This window comes from Alosa pseudoharengus, unplaced genomic scaffold (genome assembly GCF_046254945.1).
Source record: "Alosa pseudoharengus isolate Yale_2024_CS ecotype anadromous, Long Island Sound unplaced genomic scaffold, YU_APseudo_1.1 YU_APseudo_1.1_scf_5, whole genome shotgun sequence".
Lineage (NCBI taxonomy): Eukaryota > Metazoa > Chordata > Actinopteri > Clupeiformes > Clupeidae > Alosa > Alosa pseudoharengus.
In genome coordinates, this window is record NW_027468837.1 from 23,857,395 (window position 1) to 23,880,663 (window position 23,269).

Genomic DNA, 23,269 nt, shown 5'->3' on the forward strand with positions numbered 1-23,269 from the left:
ATACTGTAGGTGTGACTGTGAGATTTTGCATTAATTCACTATTCTTCACTTACTCTTAAGGGGACAGTAATTTAACTGAAATTACTTTTTGGGTATGTTGGGCACACTGTCCTGACACCATTTTCTCTGTGAGTAAATGGGAATGAGGTACTAGACCCATGTGCAACATAAAAACAATATAAAAACCATTTAGTAATTAAGTATGACTCATCTTGCAGTCTTTTGCTTACTAAGTGTAGGAGGACAACATACTGTAGAGAGCAATTTCCTCACCAATTTGGATGTCCTGTCCATGAGAGACTGGTTTTAAATAGTCCATTTTAAAAAATGATAACAGGAGCAGCAGAAGAAGAATGCAAAGTCATTCCTACGTTGCACATCACCACATGTGAAGCACTTTAAAATCCACATTAGAATCCGATGTCAGTGATAGCATTCAACTTATGAAATATGTGACGTCCGTATGTGTTAACATATCCGTATGTGTTAACAGATTTTTTTGTATGTCAAAATGGATTTAAGTCATTGCACTGGATAAAGAGATAAGAAAATGCAATTTGGCCTATTAACAGCTAGAGGGCACTACGAGACTGTGACCCTTACTAACAAGCATCATGCCAAGTAAGAAGAACCTCTTGGTCAAGCTGACCATCCGCAGACAACAGAATGTTATTCAGCCCAGAGGCCTTCTCAGTAACATGGAAATCATTAACTCTATCAAACTTCCATTCACCGCGGGCAGCTTTATTGAATCAGCTGAGGTCTGTCTTGGTCATTATGACCCAGTGGCTGCGATATGGTTTTGAGCTGAATGGGGCCTCTGAGGTCCAGTCTTGATCACATTGTCCAAGTGGACATTCTATGTATTGATCCAAGGTCATCAGGTTCATCATGGCCATGCTGGCTCTGGGGCAGCACCATCTTGCTGACCTAGAATAATATGAAATCAAGTTCATAATGGCAATGTTAACCCCAAACACTATTAGAATGCTTTCATGGTTTCAGATTTGTAACTGTGCAGTGTTTAAATGTGACTTCTCACTGCCTTAAGGCAAGCTAGCAACAGATGTTTTATAGTTTCCTCGCTATATCCATTTTCCATGCCTTAAACATGTTATGACTCCTGAATTAAACTAATGTGGTAAACCTAAACTATGTTTACCATTGCTTGTGTTTGTGTGTGTGTGTGTGTGTGTGTGTGTGTTTGTGTGTGTGTGTGTGTGTGTGTCTGTGTGAAAGAGAGAGAGAGAGAGAGTATGTTTTCTGTACACGTTTACAGCATCCGGCTGGTTGGTAAAATCTGATGTTTGTCTCCTCTTCACCTGTTGACCAATCAATGTGTCTTATTTGGCCACTTAAGGCCCTCAGCATACTATTAGGTTGGCATATTGAGTAGCAATGTAATCAATTATCTGTGTGGAAAGCAAGTGCACCACTAATTCTCCCTCTAATAAGAAATCTCCCTCTAACATGTCCACCATATGCAGAGCAAATCACAAGATACTTTCCCATTTTAACTGAGACATTTATTAATGTATGCATGTATTCCATTTAGATTGAATGCAAATACAGCAAGAACACACCATCAAGCACTAGAGGGCGCTGTGGAGCCAGTGGATTGGCAGGGTGAATTGAAGGGAGGAGCACTAAAGAATTGAAGAGTTTCAATACCTCATGCCATGCACCAAGCAAAATCCTTCACAATCTGTTCAATATTAGCAAATGCACCAGCACCATGTGTCACTTGAAGACTGAATCTAAGGTAATTCTCAGACCCACTGAAATCAAGGCACTTTGCCTTACCATTGTGTGACATTTAGGTGTCTTCAGGGACCAGTCCTAATAAGTTCAGGATTTAATAATGAATATCTCTTGCATTTCATTCCAGTGGCAGTTACTCTTGAAACGGTAAGGCACCCAATATTGATATGACAATGCTATCCCACTCACAATTGTGCAGTAACAGTGCTTATAATTGGAGCCTGTACTGTTTATCATGGCACAAAGAAATTATATAATCTTCATGGCAAGACATGTGCCATCATAAATTTTTACTAAAAAAGTAATATATTAGATAATATAAGCTCAATAAATATCTGGATAGAGATTCAAGCAAAAACATTTTTTTAGTCTTTCCTCCCATCAACACACCACCAAAGGTACAAACGAAAAACTCTTTCCCCAGGTTAATAGCAAGTAAACATTTCTCATTTTTTAGAAATTAAAGAGTATCCGATAATGTGACGCCATAGACATCCAAAACAGATTCCTGGCAGCGTCACAGCTAAAAGTAAAACCCATTGCCCACAAATCAATCAAATAAAGGCAATGGAGGACTCCAGTGTCATTGGACCAAGTGGAAAACAAATCAATAGGCAAACATTTATAACATCAAACTCAAAAAGCATTGAGAGTTAATAGGCTACTTCACAGAGACAGGACAGAACAGTAGTTTAGGCAGAGGCAAAGAAGCTGTCCCGTTTTTTTCACACAGCACACGTTGGGCTTTGCTGAAACTTAAAAAAAAGGGAAAAAAAAGAAAAAATTCTGATTCTGAGCTGAGGTCACAGAGACTGACGCATGCATACATTTCTTTACCCTCAACCAATTTAGAGCACTTCAAGCAAAGCATTTCCCCCCAACACTTTTGTTTTGTTCACAGTTTCATCTTTTAAACTGAAATCATTACTATGGTTCTTACTTAACAAGATGGTAATGTGAGATTGTTATTGCAAATATCAGCAGTATGAATCACAGTATTTCAAAGGAAGGCATGTTCTGAGGCATATTGTGGATATCATTCCCTCTTGTCTTTCATCTCTCACTGTCTGATCAAAGTCTTTTGTTACACTGGAAGTAATGTCTCGTGTTTAACATGGTATTACAGTATATTCCAGTGTCATTGTTTTCAATCTTTTTCGTCTTTTCGCCATCTTTTTCACATTGATTATACTTCACTCAGCTAGAGACCAATCATTTCCTTTCACATGTCTATAGATTTGATCAGACAGAGATAAACACACAAAGCCTCTCGGTCAGCTAATGTTTCACTGACTGACTTCTTCACCTGGCTGTCCGTGGCCGGATCATAGTGCTGAAGTGCTCAGGTCACACTACGGATCCAAGCCTTTGCCACGCATTGAAAGAGAAAAATAAACAGAGTTTTATGCTAACAGGAGAGAGGATGCCTCACATTCACCATTCATATATAAATACAATATCAAATTCATACACCATAACTTAAAAACAACTCAATTTTCAAAATAGAAAATAAAAAAACTCATATTTAAATAGTATTATTCTTAGATAAAACATTTATCATCAGACCATGTGTTTGTTTGTGGTGAGTTTCCTACACTATAGCAGTCTATCTGTCAGCTCACCTAATGGCAACATGAAGGATTAAATGCAAACAGAGTAAACAATATGAAATTGTATATAGAGAGATCTTGATATCTGCTTTTCTTCTTTCATTAGCCTTTCTTTAGAAACAATTACAGTGTCCACATGTATGGAATCTTCCTGAACAACTTCCCCCAAACACTTGTGGAGACTCTACATGCCAAACACACCAAGGGGTGTCCAACAGCAACATACATTAGAAGTGCCTGCATCATCTTCGTGACATGTCTTTGATGTAATGAAACTCTTCTGTTTGCCTTTTAGCACAGTGACATGCACAATTTCTTTTTCTGACAAATTGTCCATTCTGGAGGAGTGTTTATTTACAGCATGTCTTGCCCTCACGGACCATGTGTCATGGACCTTTAGAGATGACAAGACTGCCTCTTATTTCGCCCCCTCCCTCTCCTTGATTATGTGAACATTAATTTGACTCATGCACATGGGAGTGACAGTCTAATCGATACACACGCCGTGTGTCATGTTTGTCATTTACAAGCAAATATTGTGACTTCCACTGGATAGTCTATCGTTTTGAAAAAATCTTTAAAAAGCTAAAAAGACAGCAGTAGAATATAGTGTCTCACTGGTTCACACAGGCATTTACAGGCTAGCCAACCATCTACAGACCCTCCTGAAAGGGCCAACTGTACACCTCCTTAAACTAGACAGAAGGAAGCTCAGGAGAGCATGACAGTGATTATCTCCGTAACAACCTTCTGGAGTTATTTTATTTATTTTATAATATACACAATGCTCAGCCCTCATCAGAACTAACTTTTTTTGGGCGGAGGGGGGGGTGTATTCTCCAACTGTTCGAAGAATGATGCATTTGTGTGTGTGTGTGTATGTGTGTGTGTGTGTGTGTGTGTGTGTGTGTGTGTGTGTGTGTGGACCTGCAGCAGGTTGCTGACTCTTAGACACAACAGGACAAGCAAGAGCTAAAGCTGTGTACAATGGCATACTGGCACACATATAATTATAACACCCGGAGAAGACAGACGGTATGTAGAGCACATGAACCTGTCAAAATCCAAAGAACCTTGAAATTGCCTTGGAGTCCACCCCCAGCCACCCCACCCCTACGAGTACAGTTTAACAAAAGTAAGCAGTATTCTATCCAAATCTATACAAACAATGGGCAAACTGATTGAGGGACTGTTAACACTTTCAGACACATTTTCGATGTTGAGGGAATATGGATACATCATGTGGCTAATGGAGGCTGCAGGATGGAATGCTTGAGGAGTACTGGGATGGAGTGCTTGATGGAGTACTGGGCTGCAGAAACAGGATTGGTCTGCAAGTCTGTCCTTTTCGCTCCTGGTTGGAGGGACAGTGGGCACAGCGCATTGCGCCAGGCTGAGGAGGAGGAGAGAGGAGTAGGGTGAGGGCATTGAGGGACGCAGGAGCGGGTTGGGTTGGGTTGGGTTGGGTTGTACTTGGACTCAGCTAACCCTTTGGAGGCAGGGGTGCGGCGGTGGTGGCGGGGGGGGACCCTGAAGGGCTCATATCCTCTCCCTGATCTCTGGAGCCGAGTCTGGTCATCAGGACTACAGAGGAGACAAACACACAAGTATCCAAGTGGCTTGGTGATGGTGGAAGGGCGGGGTACATAAACAGGAAATGTTGAGCAATATTTAAGTTATATTACACTACAATTTAAAAATGAATATACAGAGCAGTTGTGTGTGTGTGTGTGTGTGTGCTTTAGGCTTCTCTTTTAACTTCAAATTGCATTTAGTTGTCACTAATAGTTTTTAACTAGATGCCTGATTGTATGATCACTATGCTGATATAGTTTTAATGTCATTTTTAAAACATTCACCCCTCATACAGCACAAACACCCGTAAATAAAGACTGCTTCAAAACAATGATTTCCGAAAAGGTCAAGGCACAGACGCTGGCATTTATTCTACTTATGAAGCATTACCGTAAAACAGGAAATATGCGGTTGACTTCTTTTTCATTCTAAATGCATTAAAGTAAAATTCAGACATTTGACCTGGCATTTATCTAACTGATGACTAACCTATTACATTATTATACACAGAAATGTATCAGAACCGTAGAGTAAACTGGACCAAAACAGCATGTCACTCAAACTATCCAGTCCGTCCTGTCAATCACCTGGTTTAGTACAGCTGCACCTCTAATGCAGGACGCTGAGTTATTCCATATGGAGAGCACATTATAACTCACCTCTGGCGTCCTGTGTTTCTCCTCTGAAGATTCTGTTTCCCTGACAACCACCGCCTTTGTCACCAGCATATCGGGATGCTGCTGCTTGGCTTCCTGGATAGCCATGGCAAGGGCCTGGAAAGAGGTGATAATTCAGACCTGTCACTTCGCTTTTTTGTCTTCGCTCAGGCTTAAAAGTAGCCTAGAAATCTAGACGCATAGCGGCGGCAAATTAATTTGCTCAGCCTGTACGTCTAGTATCGAACCATAGGAATTTCTATTAGCTTAACACCGTGGATGTTCTCCAATCACAGCGCTCTATTTCGTTAGAGCGTCTTAAGGCGGGCTTAACAGGATAACGACATCCTGCGACGGTGAACAACAAGGAAGGTGGCTATGGCGAACGAAGAGCGGTTGTTTGAATCGCTGTTGGCGTCAACTTTGGAGGTGTTGGACTTGTGCTTTTCTTTGAAAGTAGAGCAACACAATGCACTTAAGTCATTCCTTTCGAAGAAGGATGTATTTGCAGTTTTGCCGACCGGATACGGATATGGTCGTAGCGCTGGCCTATTGCATGCCTAGGCAGTTTGAAAGACAATTCTCTGCCCGCCCCTTGGATTAAGCAGGTGAATGATTCGATTCCAGACTATACATGTCAATGATATAGGATGGCCCGCCAGGCTAGCTTAAAAGCTCAGCGCAATACAAATGGAAAATATTCAGGCTTTCTTTCCATAACTTGTAATGGAAGTGTGCTGAATACAAGACTGGGGGTGGGTGTGGGGGGGGGTAGTATTTTGAGTCTTTTGTGTAAGCAGTGTTGTTTGGTGCTTTTACACTTGCTGCAGTACACTGTACATACCTGATGTTGGTCAACATCGTCATCTCCCGTGATGATTATCCTTTTCTCGATCCTGGTCTCTGAGTATCCCCCTTTCACTGTCTGGTGATGAAAATGATTCAGATTCAGATTCAGATTCAGATTTTATTTGTCACATACATACAATGCAAAGTCGGCTCCATGCCAAGCAAAAACACACAGAACTGACACAGAACAATCTACCAAAAACAGTAACAGACAAGAAACAATACATTCAAGATGTCAGGGGGTTATTTCAGATAGGGAAGAAGTGGTATTCTCTACAGGGGAACAGTGGTATACACAATAAAAAGTGCCATTTAGGTACCGGACAGCTTGGGGGAAGAAACTCTTCCTGAGTCTCTCAGTCCTTGCAGCCAGTGTATCTGCTTCCTGAGCGAAGCAGAGAGAACTGACTGGACTGCGCAGGGGAGCTTAAGGATGTCTTCACAGACATCTTTAACACTTCCCTGAAGCAAGCCATCGTCCCATCTTGTTTCAAAGCTGCCACCATCATACCTGTGCCGAAGAAAACTGCTCCATCCTGCTTCAATGACTACCGCCCTGTGGCACTGACACCCATCATCATGAAGTGCTTTGAGCGGCTTGTCATGTCACATATCAAATCCATTCTCCCCCCCACCCTGGACCCCTTCCAGTTTGCATACCGAGCCAAACGGTCTACAGAGGATGCAATCTGCTCTGCCCTCCACCCAGCCCTCACCCACCTGGAAAAAAGAGACTCATATGTGAGATTGCTGTTTATAGACTTCAGTTCTGCATTCAACACCATAATACCACAACAACTCATCTGCAAACTTGACAAACTGGGACTCAGTACCTACCTCTGCAACTGGCTACTGGACTTCCTCTGTCAGAGGCCTCAAGTAGTACGTGTTGGCAACAATACCTCAAGCAGCATCACACTGAGCACAGGGGCCCCCCAAGGCTGCGTGCTCAGTCCACTGCTCTTCACCCTGCTGACACATGACTGCACTGCAACCTACAGCAACAATCACATAGTGAAATTTGCTGACGACACAACTCTGGTGGGTCTCATCACCAAGGGCGACGAGACTCAATACAGGTTGGAGGTCGACCATCTGACCACGTGGTGCAGGGACAACAACCTCCTGCTGAACGTCAGCAAGACCAAAGAGATTGTTGTTGACTTCCGGAGAGGTCACACCCAACACCTGCCACTGACCATCGACGGTGCTGTGGTGGAGAGAGCGAGCAGCACCAAATTCCTGGGGGTGCACATCAGTGAAGACCTCTCCTGGACCACCAACACAGCATCACTGGCGAAGAGAGCTCAGCGCCGCCTGTACTTCCTGCGGAAACTCAGGCGAGCAAGTGCTCCACCAGCCATCATGACCACATTCTACCGAGGCACCATTGAGAGCATCCTCTCCAGCTGTATCGCTGTGTGGGGCGGAAGCTGCACTGAATACAACAGGAAAGCCCTGCAGCGCATAGTGAACACAGCTGGAAGGATTATTGGTGCTTCACTCCCCTCCCTGAAGGACATTTACACCACCCAACTCACCCGCAAGGCGACCAAAATTGTGAGTGATGCAAGTCACCCCGCTCACAATCTGTTTGATCTACTGCCCTCTGGGAAGAGGTACAGAAGCCTGCGCTCCCGCACTACCAGACTCACCAACAGCTTCATACACCAAGCTGTTAGGATGCTGAACTCTCTCCCTCCTCTCCCCCCTCCACCCTCAGCTACATAACATCCTGGACATTGGACCCACAATGGCCGCCTGCACCACTCCACTTGCACACTTGTACACTTTGCAACTTGTTGCTGTTGTCCTGAAAACACAACACTTCTGCTGCTCTTACATAACTTGCACCACTATGCCACTTTATTTCTTACTTAGGTCAAACAGAACTACCTCAGCCTCTTATTGGCCTGACTTTGCACTAGTATTTTATTTTATTGACTGTCTATGCACAATTTCAACCAAATTTTGCTGCTCTTATTTTTTTCATTATATGTGCCCTCTTATTTACTTATTTACTTACTTTTTTGTTTACTTGAATGTTATGTTTGTCTGTGGACTTAAAATTGGTAAAATATGTCTTGTCTCCACCGTGGGATAGTGAGAAACGTAATTTCGATCTCTTTGTATGTCTGGAACATGTGAAGAAATTGACAATAAAGCTGACTTTGACTTTGACTTTGACTTGACTTTGAGAACAGACCATAGTCTGGGTGGCTGGGGTCTTTAAGGATTGTGGTGTCTTGTCCTTACACCGCTTGGTATAGATGTCCCCTAGGTTAGGGAGTTGCCCCCCTATGGTACGTTCAGCTGAACGCACCACTCTCTGCAGAGCCTTACGGTCCTGCATGGTGGTGTTTCCATACCAAGTGGTGATGCACCCAGTCAGGATGCTCTCAATGGTGCTGGAGTAGAAGCTCTGCAGGACTGTTTTGGATGCTTTGAATTTCTTCAGCCTCTTTAGATGGTACAGTCTCTGCCTGGCCTTCCTTGCCACGGTGTCCAGATGGGTAGACCATGTCAGATCTTCGGTGATCTGGACACCGTGGTATTTGAATGTATCCACCCTCTCCACAGGGGTCCCGTCGATGGATAAGGGAGTGTAGTCCCGTGCCTGCTTCCTCCCAAAGTCCACCAGCATCTCTTTAGTCTTGCTGACGTTGAGGTGGAGATTGTTCCTCTGACACCACTGGGTCAGGCACCTCACTTCTTCCAGGTAGGCCGTCTCATCGTTGTTGTGGATTGGGCCTACCACTACCGAGCAAACTTAATGATGGTATTGGAGTCTGCGGTGGCTACACAATCGTGTGTATACAGGGAGTACAGCAGAGGGGACAGAACACAACCCTGGGGGGCCCCTGTGCTGAGGGTGAGGGAGGATGAGATGCGCTTGCCCGCTTTCACCACCTGAGGTGGTGACATGAAAGGTGGGGTTGGAGCCCAATGGAAAGCATGTACTTTAGGTAACAAACGCACAAAATGGAAGCACACATGGGGAGCATTTGCATTTAGAGCTGATTAGTTGTGGTACATTTTCCACTTTCCCCACAGGGGGAAATGTTTGACAGTGACATGACATTTGCAAAACAGCTTGTGTCATAAAAAGCCTGACTGATAAGGTCTCGGCTTCAGACAAATACAGCCTCTACTTAAGATTCATGTAAGGTACCTAGGATGTTTCTTCCTTTGACATATATGTCTGTGCAATTTCTAAAAACAATAGCTGTGTTATTGTGATGTCCAAGAAACCCCAAGACACGGTGAAGTTGGAAATACTGGGAGTACACAATGAGTTGTTACCTTGGTTACTTGGGTGGTTGCTGAGGTAACATTTTCCGCGGTGACAGTGAGTGGAGACACTGCTGAGTCTCTCCCCAGAGAGCCTGCTTTTACCTGCAGAGATGGCAGAAGGCACAGAGTGACGACCGGGCGGCAAGCTGCCACCAGGACACACACTCACACAGGTGCTCTCTATCTCTCTCTCTCTCTCTCTCGCTTACACACACACACACCACACACACCACACACACACACACACACACTGCTGCCATTTGTTTCAGCCAAAAGATACATTCCACTGATACACTACTGCAACCCTTGCCAGAAACCCCATCCACTTAACAACAACACTGTCATTACGTGAAAGTCAAAATGGTTTAGTCTCCAACAAAAACACAAGAGAGCCAAAAAAACGAAATAAATTAATTGTTGTTTTTTTGTTTTTTTTAATATATTTTTTTCTGTTTCTTTTTTGTGTTTATACTATTCTACCACAACAAGCCATTCATTCCACGGGAGTCCCTCAAGCACCAATCACACAGACAGCACTGGACAATTTCAAGCGTGGCAGCGGAGGCTAGACTTTCATAAAAACGACAGAGACATTCTGTGACATTCATAGAAAGGACAGGACATATGTTGGCAAAGTCCCGACGAGGGCAGAGCACTCACTGGAGAGCCATTTTCCCTGCCAGGTGGAGGAGCCTCCTTCTCTCCACTCTCTTCCTGGCTCTGAAACATACAACAGGGCAGGACTAGAGAGTCACATACACACACACCTGCGCTGCATGGTGTACAATGGCACACATACACACACACACACACACACACACACACACACACACACACACACACACACACACACACACACACACACACACACACACACTGCTGCACAAGACATAGTCGTACACTATCATTGTCATGCTCTGTCATCAGACTGGACAAGCAGCAGACTTGTGGAGGCTCTCTGCTAAAAGCTTGAGCCAAACAAAGCAAAGTGATAAGTCTACAAGATGTGCAGCGAAGCATTCTTCCAATTCAGCAAACTTCTCTCTTTTTTCTTTTTGTCTTTTCCTTTGCATGAGTTCTGGAATACGTTCTGCATAAACTTTATATATCGTCACCTCAACGTTTCACGGAGGTTGTTCTGCAGGGATTAAGACTTCCTCTCAGCAGCGTTCTTCACAGACACATTTAAGCAGTGTGTTTGGAGAAGAGATAAAGGCAGCAGCAGTTGCAATGTGGTATGTCCACTAACACAAGCAGACAGAGAGAGAGAGAGAGAGAGAGAGAGAGAGAGAGGATGGCAAGTGGTCTGATATACCCAGGCCTTCCAACACACTGAAGCAATGTGTGCCTGTGTTCACCCAAAGAGTGAAGCACGGTATACCTTTCTGAAACTCTTCATTTCAGTTTGCCTCAAGAATGTGTTATTGATATACTGAGGGCATGTTTTCAATTGTTTATTTTGCTTTGAGTTTTGTTTATCTTTTTCTTTTCCCCTGTGTGTTTTTTCCTTCTCCTCAGAATGTGGCACCCAGAAATGTATCAGTGACACATTCTGAAAAAGTACAAGATGCAAGCATGCAGAGCTATAGTCTGGCCAAGGAGCTCAGTGGCGAAAACAAAGACCTTTCACAGCTCAGAAGACACTTCATATGGTGCTGTCTGGCACATGCAGCAAAAAGCACTGGCATAACCTTTTACAGTAAACTGATCTCAGTTCAGAGTGGCGGGAGGGGGTAACCATACCATGTCACCCTCTTGTGGTTGAGTGTCGTCAGTGCTGGAGAACTTTGTCTCCATGCAGTTGACTTCACCTTGTGTTTGCTGCAATGCAAACACATATGGCGCAGTGGACACATCAACTTAACAAATGAGCTCTGGTCATTATATCACACAAGGGCAAACGGGGCCAACAAGGAAAAAAACTAATGTCCACTGGCATTAATGAATGGGCACCTGATTTTCTCTCTCATTATGGCCTTCAAAGACAACCTCTAAAGCTTATTGGTTTGACTCATCCGTGTGCTTAGACGAATGGCACTACAGAGGCCCAGTAATTACATTTTAATCAGGCACCTGTGGAGACAGTCCGGCTCCAAAACAATGTCCCAGGAGATGAATGGAAGGCCCTCTCTCTTTCATCAGTCTCATTTATTTTGTGTCAATACTCTAATCAAGCCATAACAAGACTATTATGTCATCCCCTTTTAGATAATTTGTCACCCCATACAGTCGGGAGCTGTTATCAAAGCGACACTGAAAATTGGAAAATTCACTCTGCCTTTGGAAATTATTTTACAAATAATGTTCATTTGCCAGTTAAAAACGGCAACACTTTTTTTTTGTACATTTTAAATGGAATTTACCCTTTTTATCACACAAAATGAATTACCATTGCAATGTATGAATAATAACTATTATTATACAACAGATTCTCCACTATGGTCAGACAATAAAATAAGATCCAATTAAAATGTCAAAACAACTTGACTTTAAGTTGAATACTGAACTTTTCAATCCATTCTGGTCTTTTAGAAGGTAAAATATACTTAAAAAAATATTATGGTTATTCTGATAAATGGTGCAGGTGTGTGTACCTGTTCTGTGATGTCTATGATGGTGGGGGGCACTTCTGCTCCATTGGAGTGGGGCTCCACCTTGACCTCTGCCCTCCGCAGCGAGTGGGCGATGCTCACAGCGTTAGGGTCTTTCCTGGCCACCGGGGGCTGGTGACAGAGCAAAGCATACACTGCTGTTACATTTCAAATACGGACGGGAGTCTCTACACACGGGTCAAAAGGAATGTCGTTGCATTCTACGGGCTGTGCTGCGGAAGCATCAGTGTGTGCTGTGCTCTTCTGTATGCAAATTCATGCCAGGAAACGTGATAAAACAATATGTGTGTGTGTGTGCTTTGTGCTTGGCATATTGTGTGTGTTCTGGTTTGTGCTATTACATGTTTGTAATTATCAATGACCACTGTTCCAGATCACTTTGTAACTATTCATAACAAACAGATTTCAAGTACTCCCCATACAGTATATCAAATTAACTGAAATGGGAATTTTAATGAAAGATTAAAACATAAAAGAAAATACATAACACAAATAACAAAACAATAAATAAACTATAAACAGAAATAAATGAACAAAAACAATAAATAAATAAACAAATCAATACATTAATTAATAAATAACAAATAAATAACAAATAAATACATGAAATGTTATTTTAATTGGGATGAAATGCCAAAGGCAAAACCAGACAAAAACAGGGTTTTAAACATGACTAAAAACAACAACAACATTCTGAATGAAACCATCCACACTCAACCATGAGGGAGCTTGACTTTGCATTGTAGATCACTCTGGAGTGACCTACATACAAAGCACTGACAGACGCTGTGCATATCAACCTTGTGGGCATTGACGCCTGAAGAAGACTGCAGGGCTGTAAATCTACTGCATCCAACGCTGTGCTGTACAGTAAATACGGTTCTTCAAGAAAGACTTGATCAATATCAGACAGCAGGGTCCTCTCATTGCTGAGTGTGGATAGCATCAGGGAGCTTCAGGGAACTAGCCAGGCTCCATTGTTGAAATGCTGACATAAAATGGTACACCAAACGTAAATCAAAATGAAAAAGCATAACACAAAATGGTTACCATAAAAAAGGAAAAGAAAACTGAGGTTCAAGGTCAGTGATGAACAAACCAAAAAATGAATGGCTCAGGACATATCTTCAAGAGGGATGAATTCCAAAAAAGGACGCTTTACAAAAAAAGATCTAAAACCTGACGCTTACAGCGTCTACCTCGTGGTGGCCTTTCTCCTCTAGGAGGCGCTGTTCTACGGGGTGCTTGTCCTGGCTCATCAGCTGGGAGGAGTAGAAATGAGACGCCTCCTCAAAGTCATCGCGGCTCCCCTCTGCCTGCCTCTCCCCTCCGCCCCTCTCGGCCAGCTCGCTCATGCCCCTTGAGAACTCCTCCGCACCCAGGTGGAGGTCAGTGATGACGGTGAAGTCCACCTCTGCCTCCAGGCTGGACGTGGAGCTGACCGTCATGCTGGAGCACTTCCGCTCAATGCCCAGGTGTGTGTCCTTCATGAAGGCCGGCTCGCGTTCGCGCTCCTGTTCATCGAGGTCGGTGGCCGAGATTGGCCGTCTATCCCAGGGTTCCCTCTGTGCATGATCAGACAGGGGGAGAGAAGGCAGGCCATGCTCGTGTCACTTCCTCTACTGTGTAGCGATGATGGGGAGGGTGACATTGGGATGGTTGGACTGAAGGTAATGGGGTGGGTGAAAAGTAATGATTGGGTCCACAAAGTGAAGCCAAACCCTTCATTTGAATTTGAATAATGTCCAATTTGATTTTAAAAAAAAATGCCTTACCCATCTCAAGTTTGGTATCATCTTTCTCAAGAGCATGTTATTCAAGACCACAACAATCTGATTCTAACACAAAGAGCAATGAAACATTGTGAACACAGTGAAGCAGCAAGCCGTGCTAACATTTCAAGGGTATCAACCAATCAGATTATGACCTGCAATTTGACATCTCAAACAAAAGTGACATGGAAAAGTAAACAGGTTGATGTCCTGCTGTGGGATTTGATAGGAAGCCATGGCAGAATGAAAAAGGAGAAGCTAAGCTAATATTTCAGTGGCATCACGACAAAGAAGGGTGAAAAGATGGTGAACAGATATATGATCTGATAGGAAATGATAACAGGCTGAGTGAGAAGCTATATCATTTCTGTCGTATCACTACTGTATGGGAACATTTGTCAGATTCTCTTTTTAACTGGCTTCTCACTTAGCACACATGCACATGATAGAGAGAGAGAGAGAGAGAGAGAGAGAGAGAGAGAGAGAGAGAGTGTGAGAGAGAGAAAGAGAGAGAGAGAACAGATTGTAAACAGAGATGGGACTGGATCAGACACTGTGTCATGGGGATGAATAAGCAGAGTGCAAGATTGAAAACACACACGCACACACACACACACACACACACACACACACACACACACACACACACACAAATGGCTACAAGGAAAGGTGACAGGGAGCAAGGGCCTGTTCAGCAGGGTCATGCAACAGAGAACACCAGACATGGCAAATGAAATTAGAGACCTTAGCCTCAGCTAGTTGTTCTTCATTAATCACAGCAGTAGACAGAGGCTCCTATGAGACAAAAGAAGAAGCAGAACATAGTTAGCAGAAGAAAGGGCAGACAAGGACACATGATCAAATGGCTACTAGCGAGGCTGTGTGAAGAGGCCTAGCCCAGTAGATCCAGAGATGAATGGAAGACCATCCCTCCTGGTCCCCATAGTGTTAAACTGAGTTGATACTGTAGAATGACAACGTACTGTTAGCATTACTATGTTTCACGCACACGTTCAATGCAGCCCTGCGTTTCTCACGGTCTGTTTTGTTTTTCTTTTTCTCTTGAACCTGGAGCACTCTGCAGGTGAATCCCACACGGGTCCTTTTTAATCAATAACAAAGGGCCATGGCTGATGAGAAAACCTTGAAAAGTGTTTGTGACACTCCACTCAAAAGTAAATTATTTTCAAATTCACCAGAGCTCAAGGACCACACAGAGGCCGGAGAGAAAAGGACTGAATAATGACAGAGGTGCTTTTCAAATCCCCCAAAAGCATTGATTTGGAAAACTGAAGAGCATGCCGGCTTTGTTGCCAGAAAATATGTTTTCATGCTGTAATGGATGAAATAAATAAACACACTGCATTTTCTTATACAAAGAAAATGTAATTGCTGCAGTCATTCAATTCAGTGAACTTGACTGAACTTGAATTGGTGAACAAGAACTAAGAGAAATGCTTCCAAATGAAAGGAGCGAATGCCTCAGATACTGCATATGATTATAAAAAACAACTGCAGTCATTCACTTCTTCAACTTATTGAAGGACTGCTGCATTAAACATATTTAATATTGAGAAACACAGGGCTTTTTAATTAATAGATGTATATACTGGTGAAATGCATGATGCAAAACAACACAGGTGAGAATATTTTGGCCATGTGGAACACATGAGTGAAATATTGTCATTACAAATTAAATTCTCAATCCACAATTTATTGCCTGGTTAATAACAGCAAACATGATCAATGTTGTGTTAATAGTTGGTACATTCATCAGTTTTACACCAAGGGAGCATTTTCATGCTGTCATGTTGGATTTGGCAGCTAAGACATTCACACAAGACACCCACTGTCCAAAGGGCAACTCTCACAGTTTCTTCTTCCAACCAGCTCCATTTGGATTTAATGTCGACGTGCCAAGAATGCCGTTTGCTTTGGAGTTGTGGTGCTGGCCGTTTCTAAACCGGCGACAGCAATCAAAGGAGCAATCGAGGTGATCTGAACCTCATATTTCCGCCAAGGCACTCGCCCTCGCCCACCTTCCCTCCCCCCTCTCAACCTCACAGTCTTGTCACCGCACTCTGCGCTGCCATTCACACATTGCCACCTATTTTCAACGGCTGTTGCGCACTACGTGCCAGAGCCTTGACTCAGACAAAAAATACGAGAAATTATTTTAAGCTGCCAAATTCCAGCTTGGCTCAAATTCTCCTCATTCCAACAGGCTTGTGTGTAATTACAGCAACGGTGACATTACAGAGCTTTCAGTGTCTGTGCTTTGCCAACAGAGCACAAACACTGACTGGTGCCTTTAAGCCCTTCCGTGCTTTCCCTGCACAACTGCCTCTAAAATGAATCTGGCCATTGATGCACACCAGTTCATGGTCAGGTCCATTCCAGAGACAGACACCACTTAAGTGACACCACATATATTTCAATCACTCGAATATCTCAGTCATCCAATTGGTTATTTTATTATCGATCATTCTTTTCTTTCCGAGCAGAATCACACCAGCATAAACCCAACAGGTCACTTGAAACAGATGAAGCAGCATACAGCAACAGATTTTCAAACACATCTTTGTGATTTATCCCTCTGGACCATTTCCCATAGATTTGCAATTAGGCCAATTAATACCTACACTGGACGATTTGCAAAGACGAATATGAAGACAGACCAATTTCAGAGTGACTACATTAACATAAGTAAGGGATAATGTATAGAACGCCGGTCATTATGGGGAAAATAAGTCCCGACAGGGCGAACCGGACCCCGAAGCGCCAGCGGACGGGTCTTGTTTCGCCCTGAAGGGACTTATTTTCCCATAATGACCGGCGTTCTATACATTATCCCGCTTATTATACGGCTACTTGCCAAAACGAAAAAATAAACTCCACGATATGTCCCTCTACACTTAATTGTTACCATTTCGTCGTGGCTTTTGCTGAGAAACAAATAGTTCACAGAACACGCTGAACTTGATTCAAACATTCTTTAGAACACAGCTGATCAACCGTCTGCTTTCACTTTTGAATGAAGTTCCAATGCAAGAAGTGACCGGAATACTTGCGGAGTGATATGATCAGCAGCACAAAACCCGTTGCCATTGACAGCGGTAATTATATGTTTGCAGCGGTAATTACATGAATTTATTTTACCGTAGAACGTTGGGAAATCCCATTCAAGTCAATGGAGCGTTCTACTAGCATTGCGAAGAGCTGTATAATAAGTACGGGATAATGTACAGAACGCCGGTCATTATTGGGAAAATAAGTCCCGACAAGGCGAACCGGACCCCGACGCGCAGCGGAGGGGTCTTGTTTCGCCCTGAAGGGACTTATTTTCCCATAATGACCGGCGTTCTATACATTATCCCGCTTATTATACGGCTACTTGCCAAAACAAAATAATAAACTCCCCACGATATGACTTTAGCCTACATAGCCTAGCCTATTTGTTACCGTTCATCATGGCATTTGCTGAAAAACAAATAGTTCGCAACAACACACGCTGCTGAACTTGAATCAAACATTCTTTATAACACGGCTGATCAACCGTCTGCTTTCACGTTTGAATGAAGTTCCAGTCCTTGCGTAGTGATATGAAAGATGTATCAGAAGCACAAAACCCGTTGCCATTGACAGCGGTAATTATATGTTTGCAGCGGTAATTACATACATTTATTTTACCGTAGAACGTTGGGAAATCCCATTCAAGGCAATGGAGCGTTCTACTAGCATTGTGAAGAGCCGTATAATAAGAAGGCTTTATTTAACAGCAGTCTATAGTACTTTTGCTAAAGTCTATATTACCGTACTTGCCACCCTTCAACATTTCAGTGTAGGAAAACTGGCTGGGATATCAGAGGATGGGGAATGTGGAGAAAGGGGGGTTATTTCATAAACTACAGCCGCAAGCTGAAGCATGAAATGTGCAAGAGAGAATCTTTCGGTCAAAGCCCTCTGGCCGATTTTATGCCTACATAAGCAAACTGAGATACAGGGCGCTATGATGTGAACGTGGGTTGGGGAGAGGGAGTGGGGCAGGGATAGAATGAGGGACAGCCAAGGGGTGTGTGTGTGTCTGGGGGGGCAAACTCATAAAAAGGAGAGAAATGCTCTCATGGATGCAATAGTGCACCAGTCAATGACACACATTGAGAGCCAAACACATGGTGGTACCGAGTACCCTCCTGACTCGGTTCTTCATAAGCAGGCATAGAGGTTACATGATATGTTTCAGTCTGTCAGTCAACCAATAACTCAATTCATTGAAAAACAAAGAAAACTCAAATAAAGAACAACCAAAGGGGGGAAAAAAACAACAGAAAACAGAAGAGAATGGATGTGCTGATTCAGTCTGAAGCTCATGCGATGCTTTTGCGTCCAAATGAGTGATAAGCAGAGGGGATGCCAAGTACAGTTACCGCATGTCTCCTCTCGGCTGCTCCGTCCACTCCTGGCTCCTTGCTGGGGTTGCGGCTGTTGCGGAGAATCAGCCCCGACTCCCGGGCCTTCTTCGTTTTGACCGGGGGAGTGGGGGGAGCGTTCTTGTTGAAGCCTGCGGCCCTCGGGCTGAAGGGTGGAGCTCCGGAAGCGCCTTGGTCAAACTGAGATGGGTCGTCCTTCAAACTGCCACCTCCCATTGTGGATTGAGAGTCGTCTCCGAAAGTTCTCTCCTTTAGTTGAACCTGCTCCTCCCAGCCCTGAAAGACATTGTGTCCCATCATGGTTGGGGATTGGGGTGACCCTACTTGATATGGATTGGTCAGCACAGGACTGGACACAGTGGGCCAGATGTCATTCCTATTGATGTCAGTGGATTGTTCTGCTGATTCATTCAGTGAAATGAATTCCCTTCTATAGCTGCCACTTAGTCGCTTGCGCTCTTCTTCGAGTTTGAACATGTTGTCTGGCTCGTCTCGGGTCGTGGAGCTCCTGGATCTTTCAGGTTTCAGCGGAACAATCCGTGTGATTTCAACATGAGTGGAGCCTGTCGATTTCCTCTTCTGGGCTTTGTCGGACGGAGTCTGTTCAAACATGTACGATCGGGGCCTCTCTCTCCGCGGGACATTCACCGTCCAGTCATTTGCCACTTTGTTTGCGTTGTGCCTATCAGCGTCCTCGGTGTCCTCGCTGTCAATCATGATCATTTTTGTGACCTCCTTCCGTGAGACGATCTCTATTCGTCCTCCAACATCCGCCGCTCCTTTGACTGTGTCTGCATGACTTGCGTCTTCCCCTCTCATCATTTTTGTCACATTCTCGGCCTCTTTCTTCAGTTTATCAAACATGAGACTTTCCTGAGTAATGTTGCTCTTGCATTCATCTGTCACCTTGTCTTTTTGTCGAACATGTGAAGCCTGAGCAGTCACCGATGTGTCCTCATCATTCATAGTAATGTTCATCTTCATAGCCAAGGGCTCCTTCTTCGTCTCTGTCCTAAAAGGCCGCTCAAATCGTCCGGAGTGATCATCCTCCTCGCCCGCCGATGCATTCTCCTCGTCAGACACTTCGCTCTCGTCATTGCCGCCTGGACCATCAGTCTCTTTCTCGTACACAAACTCGGTCGACATACCCAAGTTCAGACTCCGAGGCCTCTTGTCCTTGCGGACTTTGTGTGACTGATGTTCAGCTGCATGAGTCGTGACGGGGGATTTCTCATTTCTGGGTCTGCTGCCTGCCTCCAGTGGTGGGACTTCGTTCTGTGATTTCTCCTGCTTCGTCTCGCCTTTGATTTTGGCAGATAACTCGGCCATGATACAGTTGTTGTTGTTCCTCAGGCTCGAGTCTTTGCTCTCGTCTCTTGGTGGCAGCTTGGGAGATGGGAAAGAGTCCATCTGGACTTGCATTTCCTCGCCATCCTCCCCAGTCACCTCGATATGTATCATTTTGGTGATATCCTTTTCTGACTCTTTCTTTTTCTCCAAGCCAGGTTCGGAGACTTCAGAAAGGGAACGTCTATTAGGCTTATCCTTGCTCTCCACCTTGTGGTAATTCTCTGGTTGGCAAGCATCCTGTTTTTCAATCAATACCCATTCCTCTGAACCCTATATGTTGATATAGATCAAAACAGTTAGTTTGCCATTACTAAGTTGTTGAGCTAAGGACAATGATTTAAAAGGACAAATAACATGCAGTATTTGGTTGCACTGGTTTAAGATCTGTTTGAGCATGCGTCACTGTTCTAATTTCATCTTGAAAAAAAGAAATTTGCACCACAGCCAAATTTAGTTTTTTTAGCCTGTTTTCCACTATCTCAAGACACCAGCTTTGATCAGATCTGTTGCAAGGGCTGAAGAATAAGCTTGGTATCACATAACTGATCCAATCTACTTTGATTCCAAATGCATAGCTACGACCTGTTTCATGCAAAAAATGAGAAATAATGAGGAAGGGTTGCAACCTCAGGAGAAGTCACCAGGGTCTTCTGCGTGAAGCCCTCTGGAGGTGTGACGCTAGTGGCCTCCATGGCCCACACAACCCCCACATCCTAACCCAACCCCCATCAGAGCCAGCAAAGGAGAGAGCAAAGAAAGGCTGTTACCAATACACAGTTCACACAGTCATGTCACAAACATCATCATCCAAAAACGTGAAGGTAAAGGGGCATTTCTAAGGAGTCCTTGTTGATTTGTATGCCATCGAAGAGCAAATTGAACTTTCTTGCTTGACCTACGACAGTACAGGCAAACAAGGAACAACTAAAAAAAACATAAATAAACACAACCAAAAAAACAATACAATCCTCTCCGAGCCTGCAGAGAATTAAGAAATAAATTAGTCTATTCACTGTTACAGTATGTTTATAAATCCAAATGAAAGTAAAAGTAAAATATGGTTAAACTATCTCCATGCCGAATGAGATGCTCTAAGAGAGAAATCAATAACAGTACATCATATCAGAAATCAGTGTGGATCTGTGACATTATATAATAAAGGATCGTGATTCCTGTGATGGAAAACAAAGGGGAAATTGTTCAAGTGACATCAGGTATCGTTTCATCTTTGAAAAGGGATGACAAGCATCAAAAAGGAGATTTCACGCTTGAAAAGGGATTTTCTTTTCTCACATTCAAGCTGCTGTGTCTGGATTGGCACGCTGAAGCAATCAGACAGTGAAGATAAAATTCTATCAAAACAAATCAATAAGATGCCAATTTTCATCTGATAAAACTCACAGGCTGAATCAAAAGATTTATCCTCATTTTTCCTCAAATATATGGATACTCTGGGACAACCAGACACAGCAGACTAAATCACATCAAAGGCAAGTACATAACATGCTTATTTCTATCGCTATGAAATCATTTCACAGCTCAATTTCTGGGTGGAAAAAAAACATTGATCCTTCATGGCAGCTCATCTTTAACCAAAGCTTTGTTTCTTCTCCATCCATAAGCCAGATATGATCCGCTTCTCTGATCTTGCCACTACACAAACACACACTAGTCTCTGGCCTGTTTGATACCGAGAAGATGACATTTGGCTGCTCTCAAGCAGCAGGCCAGAATGTGTCAGTAGACAGAGAAAACAGAGGAAACAAACACACATATTTGTCAGCCTATCCATCAATTCAATCACATTTCCTTTGCGGCATGATTACACCAAATATGATTAACAAAATGGTGGCGTCTTTTCTAATCTAACTCAAGTGAAGAACCTGAGTTTGTGGATAGGACCGATATTAAAATGTGTCCTCTGGGGTTTCTGATTCAGCGAGGCTATTACAACTCTCTTTATTAGCGAGACTTGTAACTACTGACTCTTTGTGCTCCATACACCAGATGACTGATACTTAATCAAGTTATTAACTGTACTGTCATGCACCATGTTCGGCTCTGAAAAACCCTTGAAATTTGAAGTCATTAGTTGAAGTAATTGATAAAATGGCTCTAAATCATCCCACACATCGTTGGGAACTATCTGGGAATATGTATTTGCCTCCAATCAAAAACTCAATGTAATGCCTGATCAAGAGGTAACAACATGTACTGAATACCCAGAACTAACTTTTTGGTTCATTAGACAAATGTAATGAGTAAAATGATTCAAAAACACTGTAACAAACACAGATAAGGACCTACGACACAAACACACACACTTACATAAAACCACACTTACAGTAAATCATACAACTATCTAACACAAGAAAAAACTGTATACTGTATAAATTTGTATGCTTGTTTGTGTGTGTGTGTGTGTGTGTGTGTGTGTGTGTGTGTTTGTGTGTGTGTGTGTGTGTGTGTGTGTGTGTGTGTGTGTGTGTCTGTCTGTCTGTCTGCCTGTCTGCCTGTCTCTGTGTGTTTATGTGTGTCTGTGTATGTATGTGTGCTAGTTCATAGTTCTAACAGATTATAGAGCACATTTAGTACTACAGACTACTACTCTTTCAATATGGAACTTCATAAATCTAAAGGTACTGAGAGCAGCACTGCCTGTGCATTTTGGCTACACTTCTGCAACACTTTATATCTGTCCTTTCTGATCTCCAGCTGCTCAGCTGCATAGGGGACTCTTGCTCTGGACTCATCCGATACTCACAGCCTTCTTCTCAGGCGTGCCTCCTGGGGATGACCCTGACAGGCGCTTCTCCCGGGTCATCAGTTTGCTGTTGGGCTCCTTCAAAGCTCGCTTCAGCTCATTGATGCTGGCCTGATGCTTCAGGAGAAAGTCCTCCGACTTATCCATAAACTAGAACCCAGAAACAGGGTGGGTATTCAGGAGGAAAGATGATAGAGAGAGAGAGAGAGATAGCGAGAGAGAGAGAGGGAGGGAGCAAGAGAGAGATTCAGCGAAATCAGAGAAACAGAAAGAAAAAGGCAAAAAAGGCGATTAACTTTTTTCGTTTTTCTCCTTTCACACATCTTTATTAACTAGCACTGATGCAAGCATGTCGAATTACATTAGTTTCTCCTTTCACACATCTTTATTAAAGGTGCTCTAAGCTTTGTTGGGTAACGTCACTTCACTTCTGTTGATGTTCAAACAAAACAGAGAACTCTCCTAAACGTGCATCTCGTCGGTGATTGGCTAGAACAGTTTGTTATGTTTTCATGATCCAGGCTGGACCAAGCTGTTTTTGTTGCCGTTGTTGGAGCCTAGGCTGTTTACAGTGTATTCAGGGCACAGGCAGCTAG

General features: G+C 43.4%; 1 protein-coding gene across 7 annotated transcripts in view; it reads right to left on the minus strand.

Annotated features, from left to right (window-relative positions):
* Positions 1-2,107: 2,107 nt before the first annotated feature.
* LOC143104269 (band 4.1-like protein 1) overlaps positions 2,108-23,269 on the minus strand; it is a 102,287-nt gene continuing 81,125 nt past the window's right edge. Inside the window, exons 13-24 of one of the 7 annotated variants that reach the window (XM_076268255.1) lie at positions 22,674-22,823; positions 20,536-20,622; positions 18,557-20,179; positions 14,874-14,924; positions 13,557-13,922; positions 12,340-12,468; positions 11,489-11,566; positions 10,406-10,465; positions 9,755-9,847; positions 6,447-6,527; positions 5,606-5,719; positions 2,108-4,955 (exon numbers count right to left, since the gene is read on the minus strand). In XM_076268255.1, the coding sequence (XP_076124370.1) occupies positions 4,950-4,955; positions 5,606-5,719; positions 6,447-6,527; positions 9,755-9,847; positions 10,406-10,465; positions 11,489-11,566; positions 12,340-12,468; positions 13,557-13,922; positions 14,874-14,924; positions 18,557-20,179; positions 20,536-20,622; positions 22,674-22,823 (2,838 nt within the window). In that variant the 3' untranslated portion in view covers positions 2,108-4,949. The remainder of the gene's footprint in view (positions 4,956-5,605; positions 5,720-6,446; positions 6,528-9,754; positions 9,848-10,405; positions 10,466-11,488; positions 11,567-12,339; positions 12,469-13,556; positions 13,923-14,873; positions 14,925-18,556; positions 20,180-20,535; positions 20,623-22,673; positions 22,824-23,269) is intronic. The other 6 variants (XM_076268260.1, XM_076268258.1, XM_076268256.1 and 3 more) reach the window with 6 other exon arrangements.